The 23,145-nt window shown below is 44.1% G+C and overlaps 1 protein-coding gene and 1 pseudogene across 2 annotated transcripts in view; both read right to left on the bottom strand.

The window, feature by feature from the left end:
• Window positions 1-19,607, bottom strand: part of ZNF19 (zinc finger protein 19) — a 58,736-nt gene extending 39,129 nt beyond the window's left edge. For both annotated transcript variants that reach the window (XM_024735462.1, XM_024735463.1), the window contains exons 1-6: window positions 19,314-19,607; window positions 18,454-18,518; window positions 6,314-6,466; window positions 4,131-4,195; window positions 1,026-1,152; window positions 341-454 (exon numbers count right to left, since the gene is read on the bottom strand). In XM_024735462.1, coding sequence (XP_024591230.1) covers window positions 341-454; window positions 1,026-1,152; window positions 4,131-4,163 — 274 coding nt within the window. In that variant the 5' untranslated portion in view covers window positions 4,164-4,195; window positions 6,314-6,466; window positions 18,454-18,518; window positions 19,314-19,607. The remainder of the gene's footprint in view (window positions 1-340; window positions 455-1,025; window positions 1,153-4,130; window positions 4,196-6,313; window positions 6,467-18,453; window positions 18,519-19,313) is intronic.
• On the bottom strand, window positions 14,012-14,090 carry LOC112393551 (uncharacterized; annotated as a pseudogene).
• Window positions 19,608-23,145: the final 3,538 nt, after the last annotated feature.

The raw sequence follows: 23,145 nt of genomic DNA, 5'->3' as shown, positions 1-23,145 counted from the left end.
GGATGGTCGTTAACTAGACTTCTTGTGGTGATCATTAATGCAACATATACAAATATCAAATAATTATTTGTCTACCTGAAACTAATTTGTTATATGTCAATTATACTTCAATAAAAAACATTTTTTTAATTAAAAAAGAAAGGAGCAATAGATTCGAGAATTATGAGATGTGTTAATTGGACATATGTTAGGAAGAATTAAAATTGGTGGAAATGGTTTCATATTTTACCTATTTTGAGAAATCATCTGTTTTATTTAAATCCTTCCCAGCATGGTTCATTTTAAAATATACTGCTCTGTAAAGCTCTGTAGCTGCTGTTCCTAAACCTGCCTCACTTACTTTTACAGATGTGTTTGGTCCCCTGTGCAGGGGGATCATCCCGTGTCTCCAGGCCCCAAGGCAAATCCCCTCTCTCCAGAAGTGAGACCAATGCAGGTTTGGGAACTGGGTATCCTGAAAAGGGGTAGAAAATGGCACCTTTCAGTCCTGTGTCTGCTGTGTCAAAAGAAGGAAAATCTCAGGAGTCTCAGTGATAATAAAAGAGATCCACAGAATAGGGCTCAGGACTGGGAAAAGCCAAGATTTTTGCTCAAGTGGAAACTGAGCATTTGTGACCTCTTCCTAAAACAACACGTAAGAGTACGTAAGTTAGTGACCCTGCAGGACATATGCAAACACAGGGAAGGGGTCATACCCTTCCCTAGACTACGGGGAGACAGCAACAAGCTGAGAACTTATCTGGCAATGGATGCTACTTATTCCTTACTGTGCAGAGCCCCTGGGAGGACAGATCATACTCTCACCAGGCAACAGCAATTCCCTATATTGAGACCAAACTGACCCAAGACTTGTCCCTACCCAGCAAGCTCTCAAGTGGGTCATTTGGTCTCAGTCCCAGAACCATCAGTAAAGGATACAAGAGATGACTCCTCCCTTTCCACACCACACCTCCGGCTGATAAGGAGGAAAAAAGGAAGGAAATGGGAAAGCATAGATCTGAGTCCCAGGAGAAAAGTGGCCTTACCCAGAGACGTCAAGTTCCCATAAATCTCCAGCATCACACTTCTGTACAGGGCCCTCTGTGCAGGAGAAAGGCCAGCCCATTCTGTCTGGGTGAAGTATACAGCCACGTCCTCAAAGGTCACCACCTCCTAAAACAAGAGGTTCCTGCTGCCCCAGAGCCAATTCTATGGCTCAGGGCCAGAGTGTGGGGTACAGGGGACAGTATGAGGGAGGGGTCTTATTAAGGATGAGTAATGAGAAAATGTGAAAGAAATGAGTGTTAAATGACTATTGCTACAACCAAAAATCTGGAACTTCTCTCACCACCAGAAGAGTTTCCATTTGAACACAAAATTTAGTGTCATAAAACACGACACATTTTGAAAACCCTGGAAAGTCTCCCATTAATTAATATTCCTAGAGCAAAATCTCTGTGATTTTATAAAACTTTGTCTTTTATTGTTGCAACTACAAGGAAACAATTAGCTTCAGTCTCTCCAGACACCACTCAGAGGTCGCATCTCAGGACTGACCTGTTCCCCCTTCACTGCCCCAAGTGCCCAGTCCATCCATCTGTTCCCCACACGTGCTCATTCTACCCTAAACCTCAAGTCCACATGACAGGAACAGAGTCACATTTTTGCCTTGATGACTGGTCTCATCCAACCCTCATCTGTTGCTTGAAGAAGGGGTTGTACAGCCTGTGCTCAAGAATGTCCAGTAGAGACAGCTCAGTGCTGCCGGGGGCAGTCTATTCTGCTTCCTGATGCGTTTTCCTGGGAGAAGATGCTTCTGGAATCAAATTGCTGCTGGGTAGTTCTTTTAACTGCTTTTCTTTATACCTCCAAGACAATCTGTAATTGTTTCTGCCAACTAAGGCTCATGCTTTTTTAATAGTCACCCTTTCCCTTCCCTGATGGTCCCAACTCTACCTTCCCAGAGAGCTCAGGATCTGGTTTATAAAACTCTTATTCATTCCCCAGACTTTGGTATCAAACCTGGTTACCTGAATGCACAGTGAATATCCTGCCACCTTCCAACACCTCAACTGATTCTGCAGATCTCCCCAGCACTGCCTCAGACTCCCTGGGGGACCTAACACATCTGACCCATCTAGCACCAAACACATCCCCTCTTCCTGCCCCCTGCCAAACTGACTCTATTTTCAATTCACATAACTAACTGGCACAGTGAGTGACAGTGTTGCTTCTCATTTAACAGCGCGAATTTCATCCCAGTCTCCTAAGTTAGAAAATTGAAATTCATACTAGACTAACTTGCCCTAGTCACTACTCATTTCCGATAAATAGTCAGTAATCAAATCCTGCCAATTTTATTGTCTATATGTTTCCTGAATCTGACTCCTCTTCACTATGGTACAATCAGTACAGTAGTATGGGCTGGGGATACTTAACTCCAATTCCAGGCCTGTCCTGTTCTGAATCCATCCTCAGCCAGCCATACAATCAACAACTTAAAATGACAAACTGACTCTGTCAACTGAATGACTTCCTTGAATAAGTCACCACTAACTACAACAGTGGTTCTCCAAGTGTGGTTCCCCAGAGCAGCAGCAGGATCACATAGGAACTTGTTGCAAAGGCAAATTCACAGGCCCCAATCCAAAAGCAATTTGTTCTTCCATAAGCCCTCCAGGTGATTCTGACGCACACCAAAGTCTGAGAACCCTGGACTACAGGATAAAATCCGAGCTCAGGAAACCAAGCTCTATCAGGTAACAGTTGGAGATGGGAAAGCACAAGACTGTACACAGAGAAACTATCTGGGAAACTCTGCAAACAAAATCCCAGAAAAGGAATGACAAACCCTGAATGAGGGCAATATAAAAGATGGGACAAGTGGAAGAGATAGTAGGCAGAAGCAATGAGACTTGGTAACTCTCTGAAAGTGGTATCAAGGAGGAAGAGTGTCAAAAATTACTCAGCAACCTAGAAACTGAGTGGTCAGGATTGCGACATGGTGATACCAGTAACTCACTAACAACTTACAGAAGATCAGAAGAGGACGGGAGCAAACAAGAAAGATAACTGTCTTGGTGAGGCAGTAGGCAGAAGGACCTGCCAGATACCAGAAATCCAGGATTGGGACTTAGGATATAGTTCATAGATGATAAGTTACTGGATAAATAAGTCCCAGGAAGAAGGAAATGGTTAAGGAATACCCAGCAACTCATCAGTTTCAAAAAGTAAAATCAACTCAAGAAATCAATTTCCCTGTCCCACAAATGTAAGGTACTTAATGTTCACCTCACAGATGAAGTTAAGGTGCAAAGAGGTTAAGTGACTGGCTCAAGGCCACAAAGCCACTGAGGCTTTATGAGATCCCTCACCTCAGGTGTTCTGTCCTAGTGCAGATTATTCCTATTATAGCCCCCTGCCTTGATTAGCCAACAGCACTGACCTCAAGGAAAATATATTTTCTCTGATTCTGAAGGCAACTTCTTCTTTTTTTTTTTTGCGATACGCTGGCCTTTCACTGTTGTGGCCCCTCCCGTTACAGAGCACAGGCTCCGGACGCGCAGGCTCAGCGGCCATGGCTCACAGGCCCAGCCGCTCCGCGGCATGTGGGATCTTCCCGGACCGGGCCACGAACCTGTGTCCCCTGCATGGGCAGGCGGACTCTCAACCACTGCGCCACCAGGGAAGCCCTCAACTTCTTTAATAAATGGGACAAGCCCACTTTTTCTTGTCTTCTTCCTGCCATCGCTCTGCCCCTACTTCCCAAGAACCTTGTGACCTTGCTAATCTCGATTACTCTCACTGTGTAATCAATACCTACAGCACCAGCTTGAGTCCTTCATTCTCACAGGTCCCTCTGTAGGAGGAACCACCGAACCTGGGAACCATCTAGCTCAACAGAGATCCTCAGAGTACAGGAGCCTAGGCTTCTGCTGCCAAGGACACTCTCTCCAGCAATCACTTGCTGGGCTTCTGGCTGTTCAATCCCTCATCATCAGCTTTCCCTGGCATCCAGTCCTACTGAAGAGAATCAACAAGCGTCTTCCTACTGCTTTGGCTCTAAGACTTTTGCCAGAATCATCTCTCTCATCCCCCATTTCCTTCAAATCAGATCTCTCCAAGGCTGACCTGAGGGAATCACAGCTCACCTGGTGCCAGGCTCTCAGGGGCATGACAGCCATCACCTGGGCTTCCTCTCCATGAAGGGCAGGGGCTGAGGGAAGAAGCAAAGAGAGACAAGAGTGAGCCCAACCCAGACAAAGGCTCTCCTTTAAAACAACAAACTTGCCGGTAACAGTAGCAATCATTTACTAAACGCCACTTGGTAAGTGGTGTATGAATATTTCCTCTTTTAATCCACACTATGCCATGAAGTTTGAATTCTGAGGAAACTGAGAATTTGAAAGGTAAGTAACTTGCCCTCAGCACCACAGGCTGTACTCACCAACATCATGCAACGCTGCCTGTCCTAAGACATGAGTAGAGGGGAACGTGAATACACAAAGAGCAAAACAAGCAAAAGACACCAGAAAACTCAGAGCAAACCCTAAAAAGAGGAAATCCAGACCTTCATTTTTTAAAATAAAAGTTTACTGAGAAACATAAAAAGTAAAAAAAAATAGAAACGTGTTTCTGGAGGAAAAATACATATTCCCTCATTCAATCTCCATAATAATCCTTTGAACCTTTTCTTTTTTCCAAATAAGAAAACAAGTCTAAGACAATAATTTTCTCTACCAAGGTCAGTCACCCAGTGGATGAATGAACTTGGATTCCCAAACCAGATAAGCCAGATTCCAGAAGCCAAGCGTTTAATAACTACATCCAAGTGCTTCCAATAGTAATTCCAACAGGATATTTTTTTTTTTTAGAACTTGATAAAGTGCTTCTAAGGTTAATATGGAAAAATAGGTAAAAGTAGCCCCCCCAAAATCAGAAAAAGAATCTTAGAGTAAGGTTTCCTTTTCTTGGACCTTGGGGCAGGCATCTTTTTTGATCATCACCCCACTCTACACCCAGTAATAACCAGAAACAAATTAGCAAAGGACCCTGAAGAGGCCACAAAACATGCCAAAAGGTCTGAGTTATTACTTTAATTATATCATCCCCTACAGACACTTTGTATTCTTGTTAACCAGTCATATTCTACCAAAAAGCCAGCATCTTCCAAAACTCACTGCATGCTGCAATTTCCTGCTAGCCTCATCTTCTTTCAGTTAATCTACTATGCTAATTCAGGATCTTTGTACCTACTGTTCCTCTGCATGAACCACTCTTCTCCAACCTTAGAACCTTTGGAACTGACAGTCTGTGTGTGCAATACTCTTCAGCAGCCTGACCTCTCTTCATCTACGTTAAGTGCCTGCTCACCCTTCAGATCACGCCTGTCTCCACAGATCAGGTCGGGGGCCCCGGGTTACACACTCCACTAGCACAGTATTCCCTCTCTTGTATACCACCTCTCCCAGTTTGAGATAATACACTGATGTATGTTTTCTTCATCCCACAAACATTTATCACATATTTATTTCATTCCAGGCCAAGCATGAGACACAGGAGATAACAGTGGAGAGAGAAAGGTTTGATCTCTTCCATCACGGAGCTTAGACTAAAGAAATCAAAGATTCTCATAGTTAGCTTTAAGACCACAATCGTGATTAGTGCCAGGGGGAATTTATCCTAGATGGGGAGGCTTAAGAATAGGAATTAACTAGGTTGAAAGAAAAATCTTTCTGAAAGTAACAGCATGTGCAAAAACATGTTCCCGATATGAAAGTCCAAGAAGACTGTAGCAGAGCCAAGGGAAGTGTGCTGAACACGAAGGTGAAGTTGCAAGAGGCCAAGTCCCCCATGGCCTCTGCACGTCAAGGACTTCGTCTTCATCCTAAAAGCAACAGACCGCGGCTACAGGGTTCAGAGCAGGTGGAGTGAAACGATCGCACTGGATTAACAGGAGGCTTTCCATTAAACTGAAAGCTCCCTGGGGGAGGGGCTCACGGCCGTCTCATTCGCAGCTATATCCTGGGAACCTACAAGAGCAGCTGGCATTTAGCTGCTCCGTAAGTAGTTGTTGGACCAGGGAGCAGGGGAGGTTGTGGCTGTGTCGGGTCAAAGGGCGTCTCCTTTCCATACCCAGCCTCCATTTCCTAAGGCAGCCGCAGCGGGCTGGGGAAAAGGCGCCAGGGCGGGCTGGACTGCCCGGCGGGCGCCCCCGCTCCCCGGATCCGGTGGCGCCGCCCGACTCCCTCCTCCTCGGCAATAGGGACTAAGGGGACAGCCTCCTCCAGGGGAGTAAAGAGCGTGGCCCGGGCCACAAACCCCCAACACTCACCTCAGGAAAGGTGCAATGTGCGGCGTGACCGGAAGTGCGTCACTACGTCGGCTGCGACGCCCAAGTTTCACGAGCTTCCTCTCTAGGAAGCCAGAACGCTCCTCTCTGTGGACTCTGGCTTTCTTCCGCTGGCGCACGTTTTTAACCACGGACCTAGAGAAAAAGCTTATCCTTGTTTAAGCTAACCTCTAGCTGAAACTTAGCATTTCCTTCAATTATATGTTGGCAAAAACCACAGTAGTATCAGCAGTGCCTTGCGACTTTGTCAACAATAGAAATCATAGATGTTTTCATATCACATTGCAATTGAAGTTATAGTGGAACTTAAGTATCATGCACGGTCATTTTTGCCTTGGCTGACAAAAAATGTAAAGTTAACCTAATGTTTTGTTGCAGTACCTATATTGACTATATTTGATGTGATTATCTCCTTGCTGCTGAAAACATACTTAATGGTGAGAGAACGCCTTCCCTGTAAAGTTGGCAACAAAGCAGGTATGTCCGCTCTTCCCACTACTATTCAACATCCTCCTGGGAGTCCTAGCAAGTGCAAGAAGGCCAGAAAAAGAAATAAAAGGCATAGAGATTGGAAATAAAGAAATAAAACGGTTACTATTTGCAGAGGACATGATTGTCTACACAAAAAAAATCCCAGGGCTTCCCTGGTGGCGCAGTGGTTGAGAGTCCGCCTGCCGATGCAGGGGACGCGGGTTCGTACCCTGGTCTGGGAAGATCCCACATGCTGCGGAGCGGCTGGGCCCGTGAGCCATGGCCGCTGAGCCTGCGCGTCCGGAGCCTGTGCTCCGCGGCGGGAGAGGCCACAACAGTGAGAGGTCCACGTACCGCAAAAAAAAAAAAAGAATCCCAAAGAATCTACAGAACTTCTAGAACTAACAAGTGAGCTTACCAAGGTTGAAACAGGAGGGAAGGGGCCAGGGTACAACCTTCAAAGGAATGACAGCTGTTGAGGATACGACATAAACTGGTTAGAACCAACTAGGTCTGGACTTCCCTGACCGGCCAGTGGTTGAGACTCTATGCCCCCATTGCAGGGGGCACGGGTTCGACCCCTGGTGGGGGAGCTAAGATTGCACATGCCTCACAGAGTGGGAAGGAAGAAAAAAAGAAAAAAAAAAAAAACTCCAACTAGGTCCAAGATAGCAGAAGATTCAACTTCCCGTAAACCTTGAGTCTCATTATACGCTCATTATAACACACTGCCATATGCTAATGACACACCCACAGGTGCCATGACAGTTCCAAGGCTAACCCTAAAAGGCCAAAAAGTGAGCAGTGGCCCAACTCCTGGAAATCCCCACACCAAGATAGTTGAAATAATCCTCCCAGTCATTAGCCTATGAAATTACCCAGCCCATAAAAACTAACCACCCCATATTTCAGGGCCTCTCGCCTGCTGAGATGGCCCATACTCTCTCTGTGGAGTGTGTATTTCTCTCAATAAATCTACTTCACCTCTCGCTGAATTCCTTCCGCGCAGAGACATAAAGAACCTAAACTTCAGTAGGTCCTGAGACCAGGTGTGTGATTTTTATTAAAAGACAGTGGGTCAAGTCCCAAACTGAGTTGTGTGGCTTCAAGGTCACAGAGTTAAAGTAAAGATGCAAAAAAGATCAATTGTTGTAAACCAAAATTTCCAGCAATAAAATTTCCTGCAACCTTAATAAATTTTAAAAAATAGTACCATTTACAGCAGCATAAAAAACATGAAATACTTAATGCCTAACAAAATATGTACAAGATATGCATGCTGAAACTATAAAATAATCACAAAAGAGATGAATGTATACCTAATAAATTGAGATACTGTGTTCATTGATTGAAAAACTCAGTATTATTAAGATGTCAGTTATCCCCCAAATTGCTCTATATATTCAAAGCAAGCCAATCAAAATCCCAGCAAGACCTTTGTAGAAGTCAATAAGCTGATTAAATTGCATGTCAATCATTTAACAGAGCTGAAAAAAAGCAGTGGAGAAAGGAGGGATTTTTCAATAAATTATGCTGGAACATTTGGATATCCCAATAGAAAAATAAGATTCTTACTTCACAGCATCACTAAAATAAATTCCAGGTGGACGAAAAATCTACTTGCAACAAATCTACATCTTTGATGAGAAAGTATGAGCAGTATGATTTCTACAGATGTGTTAATACTGTCTGCCCACACATCTGATGCCTGAACTCTGTAATGGATACCTCAACATGGGGCTGCTCAAGCTACAGTCCAGCATCCCTGGCAGATGGACGTGGTGTCTTCAGAGGCATCTCGCATGGCCTCCCTGTACATGTTTGTATCCACTTGCCACCAACCTTGCCATCATGCCCAGTGGCACTGATTACCTCTTCATGTCCTGTGTTGTCTCCTATGACTGCCCCTCCTGCCCTTCTGTAAGCCAAGGAGAAAGGCCTCAGGAGAAATCAAACCTGCTAACACCTTGATTTTGAACTTCCAGCCTCCAGAATTGTGAGAAAATAAATCTCCGTAGTTTAAGCCTCACAGTCTGTGGTATTTGTTACGGCAGTACGTGCAAACTAGTTTAGACATATAAAGTTAAGATATGTTGTCAGTGTTAGAGGCTGCTAGTTGCCTGTACAAACATCTATTTGTCCCTCTTATTTAGTAACAGAAAAGCTCATCAGGGGTTGGCACCTTATCTCTCATCCAAGGACAGTTCTTGCCATCCTTGTAAGTCTGTGGCTCTCCCAGGACTAAGTTCTGCACAGTGAAGTGGAAGTGGAAGTGTTCTCAGCACTTACAGGATATTTCCTTGAAAGGAAGGTGACATGCTCTTCTTCTTTTCCTCCATCCTGCATCCTGGAATGGCTGGAGCTCTAGCTGTTGCTTTAGACTGTGAGGATATTGCCCCATCTGATGGATGGCAGTGTGGTGAACTGGAAGGAGGCAGGATTCCCGCTGCCAGTGTGCAGCTGCCTATCTCCAGATCTCTTTTATTTTTTAATATATATTTTAAATTTTATTTATTTATTTATTTTTGGCTGCCTTGGGACTTCGTTGCTGCGCGCTGGCTTTCTCTAGTTGAGGCGAGCGGGGACTACTCTTCATTGCAGTGCCCGGGCTTCTTACGGTGGTGGCTTCTCTTGTTGCGGAGCACAGGCTCTAGGCGCATGGGCTTCAGTAGTTGTGGCACGTGTGCTCAATAGTTGTGGTGCACGGGCTTAGTTGCTCCGTGGCATGTTGGATCTTCCCAGACCAGGGCTCGAATCCGTGTCCCCTGCATTGGCAGGCAGATTCCCAACCACTGCACCACCAGGGAAGTCCCCAGATCTCTTTTTAAAAAAGGAAAAATCAACTCCATTCTTATTTTAAGCTCTATTATTTTGGATTTTCAATTATGTGCACTTGAACCTAACCAAGCCTGATCCAAAGGCAGTAAGTCAGTTAGAGGGGGACTCCAGCAGTGGCACCTAGGTCACATATCATGGATAATCTGCTAGATACTCAGGTTCAGGAAGATGGAGCTACTCCGTTACCTTAGAGATAAGAGACACCTTGGGGGTCCAGCTCTCTGGCTCAGGCACTTACTATGAAGGTACTACTTTCAAATAGTTGTAGCAACAAAAATGCCAGTGCCACGCAGCCACAAAGCCTTACTGGGGAATCTAGGAACGAGGTCCTCTGCCTCCTAGAGCTGTATTTTCAACTTCTGCACATGCTACCTCCCTGACAACAGCAGTTTTGAGACTGTCAAACACACAATGAGCCACTCTGTACTAGATATGCCTCGCTGTTTTATCTCAACCCATTCACCGCCCTCTTTTCTCCAAAGCCAATATACAGCCTCCCTTTGCCTTGATCTGATCCCCAGTGTCTTCCACTCACAAAGAGCATAGCAAAGTCACCTCAAATGTGTCTTTTCGGTCACTGAATTACATTTGTTACAGATCTTGCTTGCAGACTTTAGGGCATCACTCTGTGACAGTTAGAGCATGGGCTCTGAAGCCAGACTGCCTGGGTTTGAATCTCTGCTCTTCCAGTTACTAGCTGTATCTTTGGGCAACCTACTTAACCTCTCTGTTCCTCACTTTCCTAACTGAAACAAGATAACAGTACTTCAAAGGCTGTTAGGAGTTAGTAAGTTAATGCACTGTGGAGCACCTAGCAGAGATAAGTGCCACAAAATGTTACTGGTTAGTAGCATTTATTAAAGAACAGCTATGGCAAATTAAAGGCTAGTATTCTGTTGGGGAAGCAACAACAGGAACTAACAAACCTCAACTCAAGTGACTTCAACCATTTCTTTATCTGAATCACTTTGGTTTCGGCAGAATTATAAGTCCACTACTAAAAATGATTCCCCTCCCCAGGCAGGGGTAGATTGCTGTCAAGTAAAGAGGAAGTGGTGAAGTCATTCTCTCAGGGCCAGATTTCAGTCAACAGGTTAAATCTGGAACTGAAAAACTGCCATGACAGTAGATGACAGTACAAGGTGGCATGGGAAGTAACAAGGCACAGGTTGACGGGCATCCAAAGAAGAGAACCACCTCCTTATTTTTACAAAAACATATCTTCAGTATCTCTTTAGACCAGTGGAAACAATTTTGATTGTTATGAATGAGGGTAGGGGAGAACATCACAAATAGTATCTAGTGGGTAGAGGCCAGTGGGTAGGCTAAACATCCTACAACTCACAGGACAGTGTCCAGCAAAAAATTAACAGGCCCTAAATGTCAATAGTGCTGCGTTTGTAAAATCCTGCTTCAGACTGAGAACCAAAGCCATTTCCTTGGGTGTAAAAGCCCCCTAACCAGATCAAAGGGCAGGGCAAACATGCTATGCCGGGCATTATATGATAATATCAAGCTTTTGCACGGAAATAGGAGTAATAAAAATCTTCCTATAGGTTTTATAGACAAACAGGAATGACAAGGGGCATATTTGAAAATATTTTTTAGAATAAGAAAAATAACGGGTACAATGCTAAGCTAATGATTTATAAATGTCAGTGGGAAATTATACGTTACCAACATTGATTCAAGAAGAAATAGACAATGTAATGGACAATGCCAGGGAAGGAATTACTAAAGTAGTGAATGTTCTACTCTGCTGTACACTACCCCCAACAAAAGCAACTGGTCCAGGCAGCTTTACAGGTGAACTTTTTTCAAATCTCCAAAGAACAGATAATTGCTAGGCTTTTGAAACTGTTCCAAAGCACAGAGAAAGAATAGTCTCCTAACTATTTTTAGCAACGTGGTATAATTCAGGTCCCAAATCTTGACAAAGAGTGAAAAAAATTACAGGCCAAACACACTTATGAATATAGATGCTAATATCCTAAACATATTAATATAATCCAGCAACATTTAAAGAAACTTAACAACACTATACCCAACTAAGATTATGAGAACATAAGTATGACTCAATATTAGGAAAAACATTAATATAATTAACTATATAAATAGGTCAAAAAAGAAATATCATCTTTAACAATCTAAAATAAGATAAAATTCAGCATCCACTTCTATTAGAAACTGAGTAGGAAATAAATACTTTAAAAATATTTTCTAATTAATACATTCATCTACCCTACAGAATATTCGATAGAGATTTTGTTTTATAATAACTTGAAATTTTCATTAAAGTGCTTAAATTGCTGTAACTTCCAACCATTTAGGATGCCTGAATGTTGACTTGGCTTAATCGAGGGTTAAAGGCTTTCCCACATTCACAACACTTGAATGGTTGCCTCTGTATGAACCATCAGAATCATAGCTACATCTTTTCCAATACATCACTCACATGAAAGGTTTCTTCATAGTGTGGAATCAGTGAAGCTAAATCAAGTTTATGTTAACTCTGAAGGTTTTGAGACATATGAGACATTGAAATGGCTCAATATCAGTATGGATTCTGTTACAAGTGAAAGAAATCCCAACTCAAAACTATTTAAGCAAAGAATTTAATTTTTTGATTTACATCACTGAAAAATCCAGAGGCAAGTTTAGTTCTCTGCATCTCTGTTTGCAGGGCTGGCTTTCTTCTCAGCCTTCACGTGGGTCAAGGCTAACATCCATGTCCAGCAGAAAAGAATGTCACTTCATGGTAGGTTTTGCACAGTCAAAGGGTCCATTCTGATTGGATGAACTTGGGTCACCTGAACCCACCATTGTGGTGGGTGGAAGGAACAGTACAGATGGGCCAGATTAGGCTACATGTTCCACCTTTGCAGTAGGGAACAGAGCCCCACCCAAACCACATGAACTGTTGTGTTGGGGCAGAGTCGTATTTCCCCCAAAAGTAGGGCAGTAATTACCATGAAAATGGGGTAAAAAATGCTGGGAGGCCAAAAGAACCAAGGTCCAGGACAGGCTTCTTTCTAGGGTGGGCATACCCAAGATGATGTAGCTGGGAGGAAGTCCTAAAGGTTTTCCCACACTTGCTACACTCATATGGTTTTTTTCCACTGTGGATTCTCTGATGCCGACTTAATGTTGACTTAACAGCAAAAGCTTTGCTGCACTCATTGCATTCATTTTTGGCTGCGTCAGGTCTTAGTTGCGGCCCGCAGGACTTCCTTGAGGCATGCGGCATCTTTCCTAGTGGCGCACGGGTTCTTCATTGCAGTGTGCGGGTTTTCTCTTTCGTTGTGGCGTGCAGGCTCCACAGCGCGTGGGCTCTGTAGTTTCTGGCACGCAGGCTCTCTAGCTGAGGCGTGCGAGCTCAGTAGTTGTGGCGAGTGGGCTCAGTTACCCTGCGGCATGTGGGATCTTAGTTCCCTGACCAGGGATCGAACCCGTGTCCCCTGCATTGTAGGGTGGATTCTTCACCACTGCACCACCAGGGAAGCACAAAATTTAACCAATATTTCTAAATTTTTGAGTTGTTAAAAAAATAAATTTTATATTCAAGTGTTGATCTTTATCAATTTGTACACTTTTGTTAATTTGTATTCTAAAATATTAGCTTTTTATATCTTTTGCAAAATAAAACTATGTGCTGAACACCTGCTTTATTTTTCCTTTTCTTTACAAATTAGCTGACCTTGATCTTAAACCACTAGTACATAAGCTCCATGAGAGCAGGGACTTTGTTTTCTTTCCTGCTATCTTGGGTGTCTTGAACAATACCTGGCACATAGTAGACAATAAATATGATAAATAAATGATTGAATAATTGTTTGTTACTCTGTATAAATAGGCATACAACTCACGCACTGCAATAATAAAATTATTCTGGCTCAAAAATAACTGTACAATTCCAGACCTGACCTCTCCCCAAGATTACAGAGCTGCATTCTCAACAGCCTGCTATACCCAGGGAGGTGGGTGTCCCAAGGAAACTCAAACTTCGTGGCATTAAGTCTAGTGTCATCTACCATAAAAACTGTTTTTATATCAGGACTCCCCTACGTTACCCAATTCACTAACACTTTTACTAAGCTCTGTCAGCGGTACCAGGACATTTCTCACAATCCTTTCCATCCCTACATCACCCTGTCTCCAAACTTGTGTAGGCCTCCAAAGTTATTAATTGCACTATAATGACAATGGAATAGGGATTTATGCCTTCATTTTCTCCTCAGTCCAATCAAATTACATACTATTTTGAGTTAGTATTTCTAAAACAGAGCCCATTACGGAACTCTGTCACGATGGCAAAGGCACCGCGGTGGGGCCCCTGCTCCACACTCCCATTTGACTGCTCTCTCATTTTCTGAATACATGTTGTCAGGTCCGAGGGCCTCTTCCATCCTTGTCAAGGGGACTGCTAACCTTCTCTCCTTTCATACAACATGACTGCTCTCTCATTTTCTGTTCCCATGCAGTAAGTTCCCTAGGACAGAACTCTTCAGGTCGGCCATAAACTCTGTGTTCTAGACTTTCCACATGCACCAACATTTATGCACGGATGGCTAAGTAAGGGGGCTTAAGGATATGCTCTGCAGTAGAAGAGAAATGTCCAAAGAAATATAATGTGAGCCATAAATGCAAGCTACATATGTAATTTAAATTTTCTGGTGGCCACATTAAAAAAGTAAAAAGAAAATGGCAACATTAATTTTAATAATACATTTTATGTAATATATTTAATATATTTAAATAATATATTTTATTTAAACCAATATATCCAAAATTTTATTTCAACATGAAATCAACATAAAGATTATTAATGAGGTCATTTACATTTTTTTATTTACTTTTTTTTTTTTTTTGGCCGTGCCGCATGGCATGTAGGATTTTAGTTCCCTGACCAGGGATGGAACCCACGCCCCCTGCAGTGGAACCGCAGAGTCTTAACCACTGAACTGCAAGGTAAGTCCCCTCAATTACATTTTTTTATACTAGGTCTTCAAACTCTGGTACTTACAGCATCTCTCAATCTGAATCAGCCCCACTTCAAGTGCTTAAGAGTTTAATTTAATAAGCACAGGTAGCTAGTGACTACCATGATAACAGCACAGAAGTAGAGAAAAGAAAATCTTATTAGGTTTTCAGTCCTAAGCCCTATGCTTTTGAATGCTTACTAAGAAAGTCAGAAGTTGACAAAGCAAAAGACTTTATTGGGAAGGGGGCGCCCGGGCAGAGAGCAGCTGGGTAAGGGAACCCAGGAAAACTGCTCTGCCACATGGCTCACAGCCTCAGGGTTTATCAGAAATATCCATTCTTACAACTAACACAAGAAACTAACACAGTATTGTGAAGCAATTATACTCCAATAAAGGTCTATTTAAAAAATATATCCTGGGCTTCCCTGGTGGCACAGTGGTTGAGAGTCCGCCTGCCGATGCAGGGGACACGGGTTCGTGCCCCGGTCCGGGAGGATCCCACATGCCGCGGAGCGGCTGGGCCCGTGAGCCATGGCTGCTGAGCCTGCGCGTCCGGAGCCTGTGCTCCGCAACGGGAGAGGCCACAACAGTGAGAGGCCCGCGTACCGCAAAAAAAAAAAAAAGGGGGGGGGGGTACTGTGAAGCCTCTGCTTGAGCCCCTCCAGCAGATTTCCCTCTGAACAGCCTACTCAACTCCAGATGGTCTTCCTAGGAGAAGATGCTTCCTGATTCTAATGGCTGCTAGGTAGCTCCTCGGGCCATCTCTCTTTATGCCCCTCACATAATCTGTCCTCTGCCAGACAAACCTGCCAGCAGCCCAACTCTCCCTTCCCATACAGTGCCATGATCTGATCCCCTGGTCTCTTTGGTGCCTTCCCTGTGCGGTGATGACCCTTCCATCTCCTCACTCCCAGGTCTCATGAGGTTCTGGCATCACCACATGGCTAACTCAGATGCCCTGATGACTAAAGAAAAAAAATATTGTTGCCTGCCATTCCAGTTTTACAAGGATCAAGCCATTAGCCACTGCAGTCTTCCACCCACAATGCGCCTGAGAGGAATTCAGGATGGAGAAGAATTCAGGATGGAGAAAAACAGGAATCGTTCTGTGCTCTGGATACAACCCCTAGTTAGTTAAGATACATATCTAAGGAAATTTTTCAATGACCCCAAATTCTTGAATCTTCCCATGCAAAGCACTAAAATCATTAACTCAAGATGCCTTTGTGTTTAGGAGTAATCTTTTGATGTTTGACATGTTTTTTTTTTTCTCCCCCATGGCAAATATTCATATACATCCTGGCTCCTTCCTTATCTCTTCAGAACAGTTTCTCAGAGCTGAGAGGCTGTCTCCTGGGCTACAGTCCTTAGTAAAACACTGAATAAACTCAACTCACAGCTCTTATGTTGTGCTTTTTTTCTTTTAAGCTGATACAACCTTCATCCCAGTTATGTTCCTCATTTATATGAGCCACAATCCAGTTTTGAACTCATCTCCCTTCCTAAACTGGCTCCTTTTCTCCTCCAAATTCATACCAACTGCTCAGTACGTGAGAAACAAATGGTGAGAAACAAATGCTCAAACATGATGTTGGTTCTGATTTTGATCCCTTGTCTCAGTGAGTTAGTACCAACACTTTCGGCCTGGTCTCCTATGCTAGAAACCTGAGAAGCCCTCTTGACCATTTCCCTACTCACCGCTCAGTTCTGACAAACAATCAGTAATCAGATCCTGCCAATTTTATCTCCTAAGTATTTCTTGGATCTGACTCCTACTCTCCATCACTACTCACCATATAATTTTTCAGTTCCTCAGCAACTGTCCTGTGGAGCACTGCAACAGTCCCTAACTCCAGACTCATCCTCCAAGTCCACCTTCTGTCCGGCACATAGAATGATCTATAGAAAATGCCAACCTGACCTCAACTCTGTGGGTTAAAACACTTAAATGGATCACCACACAACAGCAAACTTAAGCCCAAGATCCTGACCCTAAGCTCCACAGGCAACAAATGCCGGAAGATTAGAGACACTTTTTTTTTTGAATAAATTTATTTATTTGTTTTTATGTTTGGCTGTGTTGGGTCTTCACTGCTGTGCACAGGCTTTCTCTAGATGTGGCGAGTGAGGGCTACTCTTCGTTGTGGTGCGCGGGCTTCTCATTGCGGTGGCTTCTCTTGTTGTGGAGCACAGGCTCTAGGTGCACAGGTTTCAGTACTTGTGACTCACGGGCTCTGGAGCGCAGGCTCAGTAGTTGTGGCACAGGGGCTTAGTTGCTCCGCAGCGTGTGGGATCTTCCCAGGCCAGGGATTGAACCCGTGTCCCCTGCATTGGCAGGCAGATCCTTTTTATTTTATTTATTTATTTTTGGCTGCGTTGGGTCTTCATTGCTGCCTGCGGGCTTTTTCTAGTTGCGGCGAGCAGGGGCTACTCTTCGTTGTGGTGCACAGGCTTCTCATTGCAGTGGCCTCTCTTGTTGTGGAGCACGGGCTCTAGGTGCGTGGGCTCAGTAGTTGTGGTTCGCGGGCTCTGGAGCACTGGCTTAGTAGTTGTGGCGCATGGGCTTAGCTGCTCTGTGGCATGTGGGATCTTCCTGGACCAGGGCTCGAACCCGTGTCCCCTGCATTGGCAGGCGGATTGTTAACCTCTGCACCACCAGGGAAACCCAGGGCCTCTCACTTTCTGAGATGGCCCACACTGTCTCTGTGGAGTGTGTTTCTCCTAGGGCCACTCTCGCCCTTTGAGATGGACCACTTTCTGTCTATGGAACTGTAACCCAGCAGGACTCCATGGGGCCTTCCTGGGACAGGCCTTCCCCGTATCCTCTGCTTTAGCTCCTCTCTGAAGTACTTAGAGAGTAGCATTTGATGCACATTTCCTGAGTTGTTTGCAGATGTAACCGCTCCCCCACCCCAGGCCTCCTGGAGCCTCAGGACTGATAATGTTAGCCCCATGACCCCATCCTGCTACACCATCAGCCAATCAGAGAACTGTGCACAAGCTGACCACACACCCTGCACCCCCCTCCCTCACCCGGCTTTTAAAAGTGCTTTGCTGAAACCCTTTGGGGAGTTTGGGGCTTTTAGGGCATGAGCCACCTCGTCTCCTTGCATGGCCTTGCAATAAACCTTTCTCTGCTCCAAACTTCAACGTTTCAGTTTGTTTAGCCTCACTGTGCATTGGGCACAGGAACTTACATTAATAGAATGTGTATCTCTACAAATAAATCCACTTCTTACCTATCACTTTGTCTCTCACTGAATGCTTTCTTCGAGGAGACATAAAGAACCTGAGTGTCATTAAATCCTGAGACCAGGTGTGTGATCTCAATTAAAAAACAGGGAGTTCAAGTCCCAGTCTGGGTTTCGACTGGATTCAAGTCCCATCTGAGTTGTGCGGTTTCAGCACAGGCCCCCCTTTTCTTGCCTTCCTCCTGCTGTCCCTCTGCCCCCACTTCCCAAGAACCTTGTGATCCACACCACTAGCCCGAGTCCCTCATTCTCACATATCCCTCCGTGGGGGAAACTATTGAACTTGGAGATCCTCTGGCTGAGCAGAAATCCTCAGAATGCAGGAGGCTGTACTTTTGCTTCCCAGAACATTCTCTCCAGCTATCTCCAGCCATCACTTCCTGGGCCCTGGGGTCTCTGCTGCTTAGCCTCTCACCATCATCCAGTCTCACTGGGGTAGGAGGGGGGTTGGATGAGGGACGTGTGAACAGGGGTCTTCCTACTGCTTTGGCTCTGGGACTGTGTCAGAATCACCCCTCTCATCCTCCATGTCCTTCAAATCAGATCTCTTGAAGACACATCTGAGGGATCCCATGCTCACCTTGTGCCAGGCTTTCAGGGGCCTGATAGCCATCACCGGGGCTCCCTCTCAATGAAGGGCTGGGGCTGAGAGAAGAAGCAAAGAGAAACGAGAGTGAGCCCAACTCAGTCAATACCTTTCCTTTAAACCTGCAAACCTGTATTAGCTGCGAATAACGACAGCTGACATTTACTGAAGGCCTGCAATGTGCCAGCCTCAGAACTCGGGCACCTTACTATGTACTAGGAGATACGTAATACTGTTGTCCTCATTTGACCAAAACAAAGAAATGAGCCTTAGAAAGTTTAATTAATTATTTTAGGCCACAAGATCTGTATTCATAACCACTAAGTAATGCTCTCTCCCGCGTGAAACAATAGAGCAAAAAAAATACACGTAAACAAAAGCAAGATGCCAGGCCACACAGGGCTCATGAACGTTAAGAACATCGTCTTCTGCCCCCAAACAATGGGGTTATTACGAGCAGGAGCAGCGGTTATGATCAGACTTGATTAATATCGACTTTCCCATGAGGCTGAAAAGTCCCCGCGTCCGTCTCAATCACAGTTGCGTCCCCGGAACCTGGAACAACACTGCACTTAGTAGGCGCTCGATACGGTCACTTTCTAAACCGTAGCGTGTCACTTACCGGGGCCACCCCTTCCAAGGCTGTCCACATCCCCACCCCACTCCCAAAGCGGCCGCGGCGGGGGGCTGAGGGAGTCCGGGCAGGGCTGGACTGCCCGCAGACCTCCTCGCTCGATGCGGCCCTGCGCCACCGCCCGACCCCCTCCCGGGCCCGCCTCCCCGTGGCCTGGGGGAATCTGTGGCGCTCCGCGCCCGGAGTGCGGAACAGGAACGCCTGTTCACCCTACACTCACCTCCGACGGTGGGCAGCGGCGCTCCGGACGTACTTCACCAGCTGGCGCGCTTTGCGGAGCCTGCGCTTCAGCTCCTCTAGGACGCCCGCGCTTCTCTGGGGGCTTCTCTCCCTTTCACCCGGACCAACTCCTACGAAGAGCACGCTGCTTTTTTTCCCCGGTGGCCTACGGTGGCACTACCTTTCAGCATTTTGTATGGGGCGGAGGAAGCCAAAGGCCAGCCTCTATGAGCGCTAGCATTTGGGGATTCTCTTATTTGACTGCAGTCAAGCTGGCTGTGCTTATTGGATCGGGTCAGATTTCGCTGTAGGTCAATCAAGTTGCAACTGCAGTATGAAGAATGGATTTAAGCTGGGCAGGAAAGCAGTTAGGAGGCTATTAAAAAGGCCCAGTCACGATAAAGAACAGCTGGATCAAGGCAGTACTGTTTATAACTCTTTGTAATGGGAAACAGCTGTAACTGTAGATACACACAAGCTCATTTATATGAATCACCTGTACATTTATTCAGCCTTCTGGATGGTACCGCTCTAGAAATTAATCTTTAGATATTCTTAATTTCCCATCACACATAATTAGCATCCAGACTACTCCAAAATCGACAATGTTTATTCTGTCCCAGTGCTCTTGGCTGACAACAAAATGTTCCGAGATATGCCTTCTTCATTTAAAGATCACTCCAGGGACTTCCCTGGTGGCACGTAGTGGTTAAGAATCCGCCTGCCAATGCAGGGGACACCAGTTCGAGCCCTAGTCCGGGAAGATCCGGCATGCCGCAGAGCAACTAAACCACCGCGCCACAACTAATGATCTTGAGCTCTTGAGCCCGCGAACCACAACTACTGAAGCTCGCGCGCCTAGAGCCCATGCTCAGCAACAAGAGAAGCCACCACAGTGAGAAGCCCGTGCACTGCAACGAAGAGTAGCCCCTGCTCGCCGCAACTAGAGAAAGCCTGCACGGAGCAACGAAGACCGAACACAGCCAAAAATAAATAAATAATTTTAAAAATAAAATAAAGATCACACCAAGGACCTCCCTGGTGGTCCAGCGGTTAAGACTCCGTACTCCCAAAGCAGGGGGCCCGGGAACTAGATCTTGCATGCTGCAACTAAGACCCAGCACAGCAAAATAAATTAAAAACAAAACAAAAGTCGGCCCTGTTTAAGGAAAAAAAAAAAAATCACTCCGTTATTTCAACGAGGAAACGGAATCCTAGAAAAAGGAGACATATCTGAGATCTCACAGCAACCTAGGCGGCTTTCTGGCCACCTTTGCAGTATGACCCTGGCTTTTATCTCCGTTCTCACTGCTTCAACTCAGTCACTGAGGGCCTTAACATCTCTTGGGGCTCTGCAAACACTTCCAGTTCCACTTTTCCTAGACAGATAATTATCAGGCCCTGATGAGGCTGGACTGTAAACTCTGTAATTCAGTTCAAATTCAACTAGTAGGAAAAATACAAAGGGGACTTAGACTCTAGGCAGAATTCTTCAGCCCAATTTATTGCTCTGGATACAGACAGAAGGTCTTTTCTGGGGGGCTTCTGGCTGGACAGATCTTCCATAGAGAGGCTGTGGTACTTGGCTTCCAAGGATGGGGTTGAGGGCATCTATTCATGTTGTTGGAGGCTCAGGATCTTGGCTGCAGGGGAGCCCTGGCTACCAGTTAGTGGTCCTTTAGGAATATTGAGGGGGAGAAAAAATAGAAAAAGGAGAAGGTTGACCAAATAACACTAGGATACTGGAGAGCCTTCAGTTTACACTTGGAATAGTCACAACTTAATGGTTTTCAATTTTTCCCCCTATGTGGCTTCACTAGTGATGTCATTTATATTGTATCTGAAGCTTTCCCACATTAATTCCATAACATTGTTTCCCATATCAGTGATTTCCAAGGTCAAGGGTTAAGGGAGGATTTAACTACAAATGGGCAGCAGAGAGTTTTATTGAAATGATAGAATCTTGATTGCAGTAGTGGTGATTACATAACTATGCGATTGTCCAGGCTCATAGACCTATACATTCAAAAAAGAGTAAATTTTACTGTATGTAAGCTTAAAATCAATAAAAAGCAAAAGTTTACAAACATCCTTATAAAAGAATATGTAAACACAGAAAATTCAAATTCTATAAAAAAGTACAACAGGGAATGTAAATTGATACAGCCACTGTGGAGAACAGTATGGAGGTTCCTTAAAAAACTAAAAATAGAATTACCATATGATCCAGCAATCCCACTGCTGGGCATATACCCAGAGAAAGCCATAATTCAAAAAGACACATGCATCCCAATGTTCATTGCTGCACTATTTACAATAGCCAGGTCACGGAAGCAACCTAAATGCCCATTGACAGATGAATGGATAAAGAAGATGTGGTACATATACACAATGGAATATTACTCAGCCATAAAAAGGAACAAAATCTGGTCATCTGTAGAGATGTGGATGGACCTAGAGACCGTCATACAGAGTGATGTAAGTCAGAAAGAGAAAAACAAATATTGTACATTAACACATATATGTGGAATCTAGAAAAATGGTACAGATGAACTGGTTTGCAAGGCAGAATCAGAGACACAGATGTAGAAAACAAACATATGGACATGAAAGGGGGAAAGCAGGGGTGGGGGTTAATGATGGTTAGATGAATTGGGAGATTGGGATTGACATGTACACACTAATATGTATAAAATAGATAACTAATAAGAACCTGCTGTATAAAAAATGAATAACTTTAAAAAAATAAAAAAATATATATCATCACCATTATAAAAAAGTGGTTAGACGAACTAAAAAAAAATTTGATAAGTTAGATACAAATAAAAGACCTATGGAATAATTTTTTTAAAAAGTATACCAAAGCAATGTAAAAATTATTGGAAATCCCATGGAAAACAGGAGAAAACAATATTTGGTAAACACCTTTGTAGAAATCTTTCCATGCATATAAGCTCATATGCATATTACATGACCATAAATTCAATTTTATAGAAAATATTGTAGTAGATGTATTCAAGCTCCATAATTCTCATGGGATCAATATGAAATTAATTCCCAGCTAAGACCACATCTTTGCCTAGCTTTTTCCCTGGTCCTGTATCTCCTAAGCACACTCAATTAATCACTTGCACAAGAATCCCCATCTCAGGCTCTGCTTCTGTTAGAATCTGGCCCAAAACAGGTATCATACTATGTATGCTCAACCATAACTTACTTGTCAGTCAACAAGGTATGGGCATGTCTTTTTCACATTAACAGTGATTCCCAATATTGTTCTAAGTGACTGTACAGTATTCCACAGCAGTTATAATAATTTATCTAATCACCTATTGATGGATATTGATTATATATCCACCTATTGATGCATATTTAGGTCATTTCTAATTTATCATTAATATAAACTGTATATTAGGCTACAAGAAATACTCTCATAAGTATATTTCTGAATACAATTTTATTATTACCCGAGAGTAAATTTCTAGTAGATGTGGAATTTCTGAGTCTAAGGGGTAGCATATTTAAAACTTTATTACATACACTGCTAGCAAACTGCCACCCAGAAAGTTCATCATCAATTTATGGTCACAACAGAGCACAAGAACGCCCATTTCCCCACACCCGCACCCAAAACTGGATTTGCCAATATATATATATTTTTTTTTCGGTATGAGGGCCTCTCACTGCTGTGGCCTCTCCCATTGAAGAGCACAGCTTGACAGAGATGGAAAATATAAAACCATGATATTAAACATCAGTGAAGATGAATGAACTTGAGCTACGTGGTTAAATCTCAAGTCTATAAAGTTGAATTTAAAAAGTAAGCTGGGGGC

The sequence above is a fragment of the Neophocaena asiaeorientalis genome, unplaced genomic scaffold (genome assembly GCF_003031525.2).
Source record: "Neophocaena asiaeorientalis asiaeorientalis breed wild unplaced genomic scaffold, Neophocaena_asiaeorientalis_V1.1 scaffold40, whole genome shotgun sequence".
Classification (NCBI taxonomy): Eukaryota; Metazoa; Chordata; class Mammalia; order Artiodactyla; family Phocoenidae; genus Neophocaena; species Neophocaena asiaeorientalis.
Note: the sequence above shows the minus strand (reverse complement) of the source record. Positions and strands in the feature narration are given on the sequence as shown.